The sequence below is a fragment of the Ranitomeya imitator genome, chromosome 1, assembly GCF_032444005.1.
Source record: "Ranitomeya imitator isolate aRanImi1 chromosome 1, aRanImi1.pri, whole genome shotgun sequence".
In the NCBI taxonomy this organism is placed as follows: Eukaryota; Metazoa; Chordata; class Amphibia; order Anura; family Dendrobatidae; genus Ranitomeya; species Ranitomeya imitator.
In genome coordinates, this window is record NC_091282.1 from 1221776159 (window position 1) to 1221789067 (window position 12909).

Consider the following 12909-nt stretch of genomic DNA (forward strand, 5'->3'; position numbering starts at 1 on the left):
TCTGGGGCCACCACTGAAGCCTTCTTCATGCTACGCACCTCTCCACTATCTCTTTCTGGCGGCTTCCACATGTTACCTCAGGGTATGCCGCTGGTCCCCAAAACGGCAGTAAAGGCTTTCCCCAGACTCTCAATCTCTTCCCAGATTCTTCTTATCTTAAACTGGGAATCCCGGGTCCATGTCATCTCCTCTTCATTCTGACTGGGTGCCCCGCAATTGTAGCATGTAGGCAGTCTTCTTCGCCGAGCGGCACTAGTCTCACTTTGGGGGGTGGTCTCTCTTTCTTGCACCGGAGGGCTGTACTCTGCAGCAGGGGTCTTCTTATATTCAACCACTTCCTCACGGAACCGCTTAACCTCCTTCTTCAAGTCTTCTACTTATTGAGGGGCTGTTACCTCCCCTCTCCATACCTTTCCCACTGGCACCACCACCCCTTGCTCTTGCTCGCGCATGCGTGCCTCACTCCTGACCTCAGAGAAAGCCATATCTGGCTTCACGCACATGCGCTCTCGCAGGGCCTGTTTCATCAACACATCTCGCAAGCCTGTCACCAGTTGGCCTCGCAGCACAACGTCAATTGCCCCCACACCTACGCCATCCTTCCGTATGATGGCAGTATGAAGCTCCTGCAGGGCATTCATATATTGTGTCACGGTCTCCCCCTCTCTTTGTACCCGGCGGAACAGTCGCATGCGCAGCTCCCCTACGTCATCAGTGGGATCCCCATGCGTCTCCTCAAGTATACGTAATACTTTGTCCAGGGTATCTCTTGCCTGGGGGGGGGGGGGGTCTGAGCATAACAGAGTCCTGTGCATCCCCCTCTAGGGCCATTACAGCTATTTCCGCCTGCAGAGCTGGCATCATAGGATGCATCCGCATCATCCCTCGGATGCGCTCCGTCCAACTCCACAACATGACATCGCTCCCCGGGAATTTTGGCAGGTTAACTAACATGGCTCCCAGGGAGATGCTAGACCTGGAGCCTCCCCCAACTGCTTGGTCTGCCCTTTCCTCGCTACCGTGTGACATCCTGCCGACTATGCCAAGTGTAATAGGGTGCAGGGTTGAGTATGTCACCACGGAACAGACAGACCAACTGTTGAGGGGAATTTATTAGCAGGAGTAGGCCAGGATCACACACAGCGAGATACGGCCGAGTCTCACTGGTTAAAACCCAGCTCTTGCACGGCAATCCGGAGCGGAGCGTGCAGCCGCATAGCAATACATGGAGCTGCATGCTCTGCTCCGGAGTGCCGGTGCCAGAGCTTGGTTTTAACCAGTGAGACTCGGCCGTATCTCGCTGTAGTGTGACTCCGGCCGTAAGCTTCTCCTCGCAGTGAGTAAACGGGGTTAATAGAGATAACGCAAACAGTAAACAGTTAAGCGGAATCGAAACAGTTAACGAATGTTCTTGTAACTTATCAGTCCAGGGCGGTCCTGACTGGAGGGTCCTTATTCCAATGTGGGTACAGTCACCAGCAGTGCTTGAAGGTCCTGAAGTCTCTCCTCTGTCTCCTGGGAACTGGAGACTCCGGGGTTAAGTCTTTGCAGTCTTTTTTCCCAGTGCAGCTGGAAGCAGGAAGTAACAGCCACTCTGCTGGGAGTCTCTGTATATTGGGCTGGCAGCCTCTCTCTGCAGCAGCAATGCTACACACACACTGAGCAGTTTACTTTGTCACACTCAGGGGTCCTGGCTTGTCAGTGCGGTCACCGGGGCTGCACGCTCAGGTCACTGTAAGGGGATACGTCTTCTCTGATTACGGAGGCTTCCAAGTCCACACTCTCACATCCAGCCTCCACTATGGCTGGTATCTCAGCCTCAAAACCCATATGACTGGTGACTTGAGCCTGTTTATAGGGTCTCTTAGATGATCCGGCTCTGTGGGGTGTCACCGTGCCTCCTGGGTATTGGGGCGGACAGGGAACTTGCAGTTCAGCTGTCCTGCCGGTCTCTGATGTAAGGCGTGGAGGTCCTCACAACCTCGGTGTTCCAGAAACTGCATTTCTGCGCCTCAGTAGGAGGCAGCCTGCTCGGGGCTGGTCCCCTTCTGGTATCCTCTCCTGCACTTCCTCTCCTGCACGCTCACTGCAACATATCCAGCTTTCTTAATGTCTCTTTCTTGGGAGCTGCAGCTCTTAGGGCTTGCACAGCTCCGTGAACCCTCTGTCCTCCTCAGACTGCTGTCTGGAACTTTCACTCCCACTTTCCCTACAGACTACCAGTTATATATACAGTCATGGCCAAAAATATTGACACCCTTGCAATTCTGCCAGATAATACTCATTTTCTTCCTGAAAATGATTGCCAACACAAATTATTTGGTATCATTATCTTCATTTAATTTGTCTTAAATGAAAAAAACACAGAAGAGAATGAAGCAAAAAGCAAAACATTGATCATTCACACAAAACTCCAAAAATGGGCCAGACAAAAGTATTGGCACCCTCAGCCTAATATTTGGTTGCACAACCTTTAGCCAAAATAACTGACCAACCGCTTCTGGTAACCATCAATGAGTTTCTTACAATGCTCTGCTGGAATTTTAGACCATTATTCTTTGGCAAACTGCTCCAGGTCACTGATATTTGAAGGGTGCCTTCTGCAAACTGCCATTTTTAGATCTCTCCACAGGTGTTCTATGGGATCCAGGTCTGGACTCATTGCTGGCCACCTTAGAAGTCTCCAGTGCTTTCTCTCAAACCATTTTCTAGTGCTTTTTGAAGTGTGTTTTGGGTCATTGTCCTGCTGGAAGACCCATGACCTCTGAGGGAGACCCAGCTTTCTCACACTGGGCGCTACATTATGCTGCAAAATTTGTTGGTAGTCTTCAGACTTTATAATGCCATGCACACGGTCAAGCAGTCCAGTGCCAGAGGCAGCAAAGCAACCCCAAAACATCAGGGAACCTCCGCTATGTTTGACTGTAGGGACCGTGTTCTTTTCTTTGAATGCCTCTTTTTTTCTCCTGTAAACTCTATGTTCATGCCTTTGCCCAAAAAGCTCTACTTTTGTCTCATCTGACCAGAGAACATTCTTCCAAAACATTTTAGGCTTTTTCAGGTAAGTTTTGGCAAACTCCAGCCTGGCTTTTTTATGTCTCGGAGTAAGAAGTGGGGTCTTCCTGGGTCTCTTACATACTGTCCCTTTTCATTCAGACGCCGACGGATAGTACGGGTTGACACTGTTGTACCCTTGGACTGCAGGGCAGCTTGAACTTGTTTGGATGTTAGTCGAGGTTCTTTATCCAACATCCACACAATCTTGCGTTGAAATCTCTTGTCAATTTTTCTTTTCCGTCCACATCTAGGGAGGTTAGCCACAGTGCCATGGGCTTTAAACTTCTTGATGACACTGCGCCCGGTAGACACATGAACATTCAGGTCTTTGGAGATGGACTTGTAGCCTTGAGATTGCTCATGCTTCCTCACAATTTGGTTTCTCAAGTCCTCAGACAGTTCTTTGGTCTTCTTTCTTGTCTCCATGCTCAATGTGGTCCACACAAGGACACAGGACAGCGGTTGAGTCAACTTTAATCCATGTCAACTGGCTGCAAGTGTGATTTAGTTATTGCCAACACCTGTTAGGTGCCACAGATAAGTTACAGGTGCTGTTAATTACACAAATTAGAGAAGCATCACATGATTTTTTGAACAGTGCCAATACTTTTGTCCACCCCTTTTTATTTTTGGTGTGGAATTATATCCAATTTGGCTTTAGGACAATTCTTTTTGTGTTTTTTTTTTCATTTAAGACAAATTAAATGAAGATAATAATAACAAAGAATCTGTGTTTGCAATCATTTTCAGGAAGAAAATGAGTATTATCTGACAGAATTGCAGGGGTGTCAATACTTTTGGCCATGACTGTATATATATATGGGGAGTCACCTAGTAAATAGGATCAACAGCTCCCCCTGGTGGCCTGGAGTGTGAATGTGTTGCATGTTTGTAGTACCTGGTTACAGTTATTCTTTCTTGCCTCCAAATGTAGCATCACTCTCCCTGTGAGGAAAGCGACATTACTGTGATGACCAGGACCCTTGGGCGCCACATAAGCATCATGCTTTTCTGAACTATCGATTTGGCAAATAAATTGTTTTACAGAGTTTAATAAATGCACTAGTATTCTTGAGTGAACCCGATAGAAGAAAGGCGTGGATTGGAGAGTCATCCATCACACTGCTTTACATGCTATGGAGGCACAACCAAAGAAATGAGCCAGAGTGCATGCTATTAAGTGAAATCAGTAGGCGCACATTCACACTGTGGCCATTTACAGTGGTTTGTGAAAGTATTTATCTCCTTAGTTTTTTACCTATTTTTTCCCATGACAACCTGTGTTTAAATATTCTTGTAATCTGATTTGTGTGTGATGCATCAGCACGAAACAGTCTAAGTTGGCGAAGTGAGAAAAATATGGGCTTAAATGTATGGGATACAATTAATAAAAATTGGCAAATTGTACACATGTATTCACCCATTTTGCTATGAAGCCTCTAAAAATTTCTGGTGCAAGCAATTCCCTTCATAAGTCCCATGCTTAGTGACAGGACGCCCCCCCTGTGTGTAATACAAGTGTCACATGTCTGTCAGTATAGACACTTTACCTTTACTGAAAGGCCACAGAGGCTGCAACACCATTAGTAGTAGGCACCACTAACCAAACAACACCACAAAGACAAAGGAGAACTCCAAACACCATGAAGACAAAGCAGAGCTCCAAACAACACCACAAAGTCCAAGGAGATCTACAAACAACACCACGAAGACCAAGGAGATCTCCAAACACTCCAAACAACACCATGAAGACCAATGTGATCTCCAAACAACACCATGAAAACCAAGGAGATCTACAAACAACACCATGAAGACCAAGGAGATCTCCAAACACTCAAAACAACACCATGAAGACCAATGTGATCTCCAAACAACACCATGAAAACCAAGGAGATCTACAAACAACACCATGAAGACCAAGGTGATCTCCAAACAAGCTAGTACAAAGTTGTTGAAGTACAAGTCAGGGTTGGGTAATAAAAATAAATATATATAATCTCTGATGATCCCTCGAAGCACCATCAAATCCATCATCAAATGGAAAGAACACAGTACCACAACAAACCTACCAAGAGAGGCTGCCCACCTAAACTCTCAGCCCACTCAAGGAGGGCATTAGTCACAGAGGCAGGAGAGAGACCAAAGGTGACCAAGAAGTAGCTGCAGAGTTCCTAAACAGAGAGTGGGGTATCTGTTCATATGACCACAATGAGCTGTACACTCCATAGAGGTGGCTTTTATGGAAGGGAGGGCAGAAAAAAGCCTTTACTTTTGAGTTTGCCAAAAGACCTGTAGGAGACTGTCCAAATGTATTGAGGAAGGTGCTCGGGTCAGATGAGACGAAAATTGAACTTTTTGGTCACCAAGGTAAATTATATGTCTGGTTTCCAAACCAGCACAGCTCATCACCCCAAGAACACCATCCCCACAGTGAAAAATGGTGCTGGTAGTGGCATACTGTGGGAATGTTTTTCAGCTGCAGGGACGGGGATTATGCTCCAAGTCCAGGGGAAGATGGATGATCCGAAATACAGGGACATTCTTGAGCAAAACCTGTTTGTCTGTCAGTGATTTGAGACTGGGACGTAGGTTCACCTTCCAACCAGACAATTACCCAAAGTATGCTGCTAAAGCAACACTTAAGTGGTGTAAGGGAAAACGTGTAAATGTTTTGGAGTGGCCTAGTCAAAGCCCAGATCTTAATCCATTGGAGATTTTATGGTCAGAATTGAAGATCGCTGTTCACCAGAGGTAACATCTAACCTGAAGGAGCAGGAGCAGTTTTGCCTTGAGGAATGGGCAAAAATCCCAGTGGCCAGATGTGGAAAGTCATAGAGACTTATCCAAAGCGACTTGAAGCGGTAATTCTTGCAAAAAAGGTTCTCTACAAAGTACTGACTTTAGAGGGGTGAATAGTTACGCACACTGAAGTTTTCAGTTATTTTGTCTTATTTTGTTGTTTGCATCACAATAAAAAGAAAAGCAAATGTTCACAGTTGTAGGCATGTTCGTTACATGAACTGGTGCAAACTGTCAAGAAAAAGTGAAATTCCAGGTTGTGAAGTAGTAAAACATGAAAAATGCCAATGGAGTGAGTACTTTTGCAAGCCACTGTAGCAGACAAAATTAAATCCCCTGCAGTAAGTAAATAACTATTAATAGTACATAGAAATAATGAGTCGCCCGCCAGGGCTGTGGGGTACTCGGCACCAGATCCGGTACTCACAGGGGTATGTCACAGTGGCGGTGAACCAGTCTGTGGCCTTGGGTGCCCATGTTAAAGGGAAAGTTCTTAAAGGGGTTTTTGAATAAAGTTAGTGTTCGTGACGCCACCTGTGGTATTCGGTCAGTGGGGACCGACGCTGCCTAAAGGGGTCCGCTGGGGTGATGTTATGGCAGCTAGATGGTATAACTTCCCACAGGTGACGTATATTCCCAGGGCTCCCGGTGTATAGGTGAAGATGGTGAATGGTGCAGTAAAGAACGAGGACACAGGTTTGCAGTCTCCTTACCTGGTTTACTGAAGGCTTCAGGCAGCCACAGTCCAGGGCACCAGATCACAGGGCAGGCAGGGTCCGGCCGGTTTGGAAGCGAATCCAGAGTCCCCATTACCAGGTGGAGATGAAGCCTTCCTCTTAGCACGGTGGCATTGTAGTCCCTTACTGCCTATGGCTTCTGATAAGGTCCTCACAGTTCTACTCTCTGTCCTCCATAAAGGTGGGACACAAACCCGTATGACAGGTGACTCGAGCCTTTTTATAAGGTCTCTATCACGAACCGGGCTCTAAACTGTTCTTTCTTTCTGTAAGTCAGTATCCTGCACCTTTGGCTGCACGGCCCCTCACACGTCTTCCTGCCCCAGACTGCTCCAATCTGCTCTCTGGCACTGACTGTGTAACTTTCCCTCCAAACCAAAATTTATATATATATATAGGGGAGCCACCCATAAGCAGGTTCAGAGCTCCCCCTTCAGGCCTGGAGTGTGAACATGTTGCATATTCGTGTTTACCTGATAGAAGAGATCTTCCCTTGCTTCCAAGCGTGACATCACTCTCCCCGTGAGGAAAGCAATGCCGCTGTAACAACCAGGACTCTGGGGTGTTACAAATAACATGGTACATAGTTGACACAATTTTTTATCAAAAGAAGGTAAAAGTCGATCCACCTGGAGGCATAAACTAACTATTGAAGAGAGACGTTATGCAAGTGGGAATGACTCTTGTCCTCTCCGTTCTTTTGGTTCCATTTACAAGACATTTTTTAATGGGACTATTAGGGGTAAAACACATTATAAAGTATCCTCACGTGATGTAAGTGATTAATGGTAGGAAAGTCCCATCTTGAGGTCAGAGCTTCTCTCATTCTGTGTCTGTCCTTTTGATATTTATTGTATATTCTCTCTTCCTTTTCAGTTGAAAAGTTTCCTGGATCCACGCCTCCTTGCTTGCGTCAGATTTCTTCATTTCTTGTTGGTAAGAGGAATCTAAAACCATGATCTAGCATAAATCATTAGTAAACCGGACACTTTCCACCACAAGAGCATAAACAAGATCGGGTCAACAAAGTGATCCTTCACGCTGTTCAACAGAACATCAGATAAAATGCAACTTCACCGCATTTAGGATCTTTAAAGTGAACCTGTCAGCAGGATTGTGCACAGTAACTACAGTGTTAGGCCGGCGCCATTATATTGACTGCTATCTTTATCTGGGGCGGGGCTGTGGGTGGGGCTTTGGGCGGGGTCTTCATGTGGTTCTCTGATTAGGTATTCACGAGTACGGCTTCTGACAGGACACTGATCCCTCACTGACCCGCCCCCTACTTTACATAATGAATATTATATATATATTTTAAAAATATTACCTTGTTTTTGATGGTATACATAAATTAAAAAAAAAGAAAAGAAAAAGAAAAAACAGTTTCCGATAGCTGCTACTGCACAGGTCTAGAAAAAGAAAAGATGGCGCCAGCCGTGCCTGTGCAGTAGCAGCTATTGGCGATCTGGCAGCTGCTACTGCGCAGGCGCGGCCGGGGCCATTTTCAGAATATTTTTTCTTCTTTTTTATATTTATACCATCAAAAGTAATAGCTAAATACACATTATAGATTTGATCATGATGAAGCGCAGGCACCATCTGCCTCCATAAGGTGATTTAAAAAAAAAATAAATAAATAAAATAAAATATATATATATATATATATATATATATATATATATATATATATATATATATATATCTCAATATATATATAAACCCAGACTCATATTGCGAAGTGTCCAGGAACCATGTCCTTGCAACTGTCTATACTACTCCAAACAATAGTTTAACTAAATAAGGAGAAAAACCGGCGCATTCAGAGTTAATATAAAATGTACAAAAGTTTATTGAAAAAAAACTTAAAACACACATACATACATGTACATAAAATAAGGACACCAAACGCTAGCCTCCCGTAAAACACACAAAACCATATAAAGTGACCAACCATTAGAAAATCACATGCGAATAAGAGGGTATGCCATATCCGAAACCCATACACGGATCAATGTACAAATCCTATCAATAATCAACGTGTTTAGTCTGTGATCCAGGGTTCGGAGCGGACTAAGGAGAAAACCCCCATGATACAATATCCATAGCATCAATAACTAGAATCCAAAATTCATATACACCTCAACACCAATATATAATAAACACTTTTCTCCATCAAAACGAGGAGAAAAAAAGAGGAATCCACAAGAAAAATAAAAATGTACGTAATTTATTACAAAAATTATGCAACATGTAAATGGCAACAGATTCAAACAAAACAAAGGAATCTAGTTTAAAAACATACGGCAAAAGGGCAAGCAGTAGTAACTTCATCGTACCTAATATACAAAAAGGAGATGATAGTATAATTCCGACCCTCTATATCCCAAACCTGATCACTCAATGTCATTCGGTCCCCATGTGGAAGAAGCCTGGTAGGCGAAACGGCGCTGTCGGGGTAACGGCACGGGCGCAGCATTTGCACCATCTAAACATATCATGTAAGTTTACCGGTATTTTGGCTTTAACAACTATGATAGATATTTAGCACACCACTCTAGCTGGCTTAAGATTTCATAGGCTTAGTTATGCATTGTTTCACTCCTTAGAGTGATCAGGTTTATTCAATTTGAAACCAGTTGATCCTCTGACACTTCATACTATCGGTGCATTTTCAAATAGCCATTTTTTTCAAAAATATTTTTTTCAAAATTCTTTTTTGTCGGCTTTTCACGACTATATCTATTTATCCCTTGTTTTATATTTTTTTGCATTTTTTGCTGTAAAATCATATGGTGCCTATATCAGTATAGGATTACAGCAGTGTTGCTTTCCATCATATTTTGGGATATAGAGGGTCGGAATTATACTATCATCTCCTTTTTGTATATTAGGTACGATGAAATATCTATGTTACTACTGCTTGCCCTTTTGCCGTATGTTTTTAAACTAGATTCTAGAGTTGAGCGACCTTGACCTTTTTAGAGTCGAGCCGGGTTTTGCGAAACCCGACTATCTCAAAAGTCGGGTCGAGTGAAATCGGCCGATTATGACGTAAAGTCGGGATCGACCGAAACACGAAACCCAATGCAAGTCAATGGGGCAGCATAGTCGGCAGTGAGTGGGGGCCAGGAAAACACCTAGAGTGCCCATTTTAATGTCAAAACCATCCATTCTTCTTAATGAAGCTTCTCAAGCGTAATTTACCTTATAATAATTGGAAGGCATTTGAAATTGGGGGTCATTTGGCTAAAGTTGTGTGGGGTAGGGCTGGTTCAAGTAATTAGTGGGCCCAGGAAATCTGGACCACGTCACGGCAGTGGAGCAGGGAGAGGTAAGTATTTCAACTTTGCAAGTGCTGTGATCCTGAGCAAGCAGGGGGGGCCCACTTGTTGGCATTGGCACTGGCACAGGGCCCCTCAAAGTACAGCGGTGTGTTTGCACGGCGGGGGCGCCTCCCACCGGCAGCAACACTTTTGCGTACTATGAGAGGCCCTGTGCCAGTGACGTCGCCAACTAGTATTCCTCCCCCCACCTGATGAAGGAACCTGCACTTTCATCTGCACCTTCCTCTTTGTCCCCGTGTAAGGTGGTATGGTATGCGGGAAGAGCAACCTGACTTTCAGCAGGGTCACAATGTTGTTGTGTAGCATGCACGGGGAATGTTGCGTTATGGGTCAATGTACCAGCAGACTCATCTATCACTGGCTGGGCAATGGGCACGATGAAGTGGAAACACAGATATAGGCCCAAAGAATAAAGTGGGCTAAATGCAGTTCAAAATTGGTAACACAGGAATAACCAGGGGGCATTGCAGTGGAGGACAACTGGAATGAGAGGCTGACACAGAGAGTAGGGCCAAATCAGTAAGTAGTCGAAATGCAGTTCAAAATTGGCAACCGTAGTAAACAGGCGGCACAGCTTTGTTCAGTGGAGGAGAACAGCAAGGAGTGGCAGACACCGATAGTAGGCCCCAACCCAACTAGTAGGCCAAATGCAGTCTAACATTAACAACTACTTAACGAGAGCCTTAAAATGGAATTTCAGGACAGGAAACCAGGAGAACAGCAAGGAGTGGCAGACACCGATAGTAGGCCCCAAACCAACTAGTACGCCAAATGCAGTTGTTCCATTTAACCACAATTTAATGAGAGCCTGAAGATAGAAGCTCAGGAAAGGCAACCTGGGGAACACCTTGGAGTGTAACACACCATCTCTCTCCACCCCATACCCATTTTGTAGGCCTAATGCAGTGTACTTTTCTACAACTACTAAACGAGAGTCGGAAGACCGAAGCAATGGCAAGGAAACCTGGGGAACACCTTGGAGTGTAACACACCATCTCTCTCCACCCCATACCCAATTTGTAGGCCTAATGCAGTGTAGTTTCCAAGAACTACTAAACGAGAGCCGGAAGATCGAAGCTCAGGAAAGGCAACCTGGGGAACACCTTGGAGTGTAACACACCCTCTCGCTACACCCCATACCCAATTTGAAGGCCTAATGCAGCGTAGTTTCCGACAACTACTAAACGAGAGCATGAAGATCGAAGCTCAGGAAAGGCAACCTGGGGAACACCTTGGAGTGTAACACACCCTCTCTCTACACCCCATACCCAATTTGAAGGCCTAATGCAGTGTAGTTTCCAAGAACTACTAAACGAGAGTCGGAAGATCGAAGCTCAGGAAAGGCAACCTGGGGAACACCTTGGAGTGGAACACACCATCTCTCTACACCCCATACCCAATTTGAAGGCCTAATGCAGCGTAGTTTCCAACAACTACTAAACGAGAGCCGGAAGATCGAAGCTCAGGAAAGGCAACCTGGGGAACACCTTGGAGTGTAACACAACGTCTCTCTACACCACGGAAGGGCTGATTCTTAGGAAGGAAGGCTGTTGGAAATAAGCATTGCGCGTCCGAGGGTGATTATATTCTTATTAGGTATATACTCACCCTCGGACGCGCCCTGCTTCTTTATTTGGAATGAATGTTTATTTGCAATGTGGTGTTGACTTTCTCTATTATTTTGGTAATTAATGATTTTATTATTTTCATTGTTTTGCATCTTCTCGGCAATAATATAAAGAAGACGCGACAGGACAACACTCGGTGGATGCCATATGTGTGTTTTCAATTTAAAAAACCTTTCAGTTAACTACTTGCAGGAGAAAGTAATTGTAGCTGGTGGCCATTTTTAGTACTGTACCAGATTTTAGTTGTGTGTTTGTTTTTAATGTTAAAATGTCTGCATTTGATATCTCACCAGTATTTTCTTTTTTATAAGCAAAATACTTTTTTTTTTATTTTATGATGTTGGTTCAAGGGGTACACGGGCAGCAGTAGACAGGTCAGTGGAGGCCTAGTGGAAGGAGGGACCGCAGACAGGCTTCGAAGCCCTAACATAATAAATTGGGCTGCCTGTAGGCAATTTAAAATTGGTTCCAGGGGAACACGGGCAGCAGTAGACAGGTCAGTGGAGGCCTAGAGGAAGGAGGGACCGCAGATGCGCCAATGTTTCCCCCATACCAAATTTGTAGGCCTAATGCAGTGTAGTTTCCAACAACTACTAAACGAGAGCCGGAATATCGAAGCTCAGGAAAGGCAACCTGGGGAACACCTTGGAGTGTAACACACCCTCTCTCTACACCCCATACCCAATTTGAAGGCCTAATGCAGCGTAGTTTCCAACAACTACTAAACGAGAGCCGGAAGATCGAAGCTCAGGAAAGGCAACCTGGGGAACACCTTGGAGTGTAACAAACCCTCTCTCTACACCCCATACCCAATTTGTAGGCCTAATGCAGCGTAGTTTCCGACAACTACTAAACGAGAGCATGAAGATCGAAGCTCAGGAAAGGCAACCTGGGGAACACCTTGGAGTGTAACACACCCTCTCTCTACACCCCATACCCAATTTGAAGGCCTAATGCAGTGTAGTTTCCAAGAACTACTAAACGAGAGCCGGAAGATCGAAGCTCAGGAAAGGCAACCTGGGGAACACCTTGGAGTGGAACACACCATCTCTCTACACCCCATACCCAATTTGAAGGCCTAATGCAGCGTAGTTTCCAACAACTACTAAACTAGAGCCGGAAGATCGAAGCTCAGGAAAGGCAACCTGGGGAACACCTTGGAGTGTAACACAACGTCTCTCTACACCACGGAAGGGCTGATTCTTAGGAAGGAAGGCTGTTGGAAATAAGCATTGCGCGTCCGAGGGTGATTATATTCTTATTAGGTATATACTCACCCTCGGACGCGCCCTGCTTCTTTATTTGGAATGAATGTTTATTTGCAATGTGGTGTTGACTTTCTCT

General features: G+C 45.0%; 1 protein-coding gene across 6 annotated transcripts in view; it reads left to right on the forward strand.

Moving 5' to 3' along the window:
- LOC138657356 (uncharacterized) overlaps positions 1 to 12909 on the forward strand; it is a 61537-nt gene that overhangs the window by 28555 nt on the left and 20073 nt on the right. For all 6 annotated transcript variants that reach the window (XR_011317037.1, XR_011317038.1, XR_011317039.1 and 3 more), the window contains exon 5: positions 7470 to 7529. Coding sequence is in view for 3 of the 6 variants with exons in the window: in XM_069745096.1 (XP_069601197.1) it covers positions 7470 to 7529 (60 nt within the window). In the remaining 3 variants the exon portion in view is untranslated. The remainder of the gene's footprint in view (positions 1 to 7469; positions 7530 to 12909) is intronic.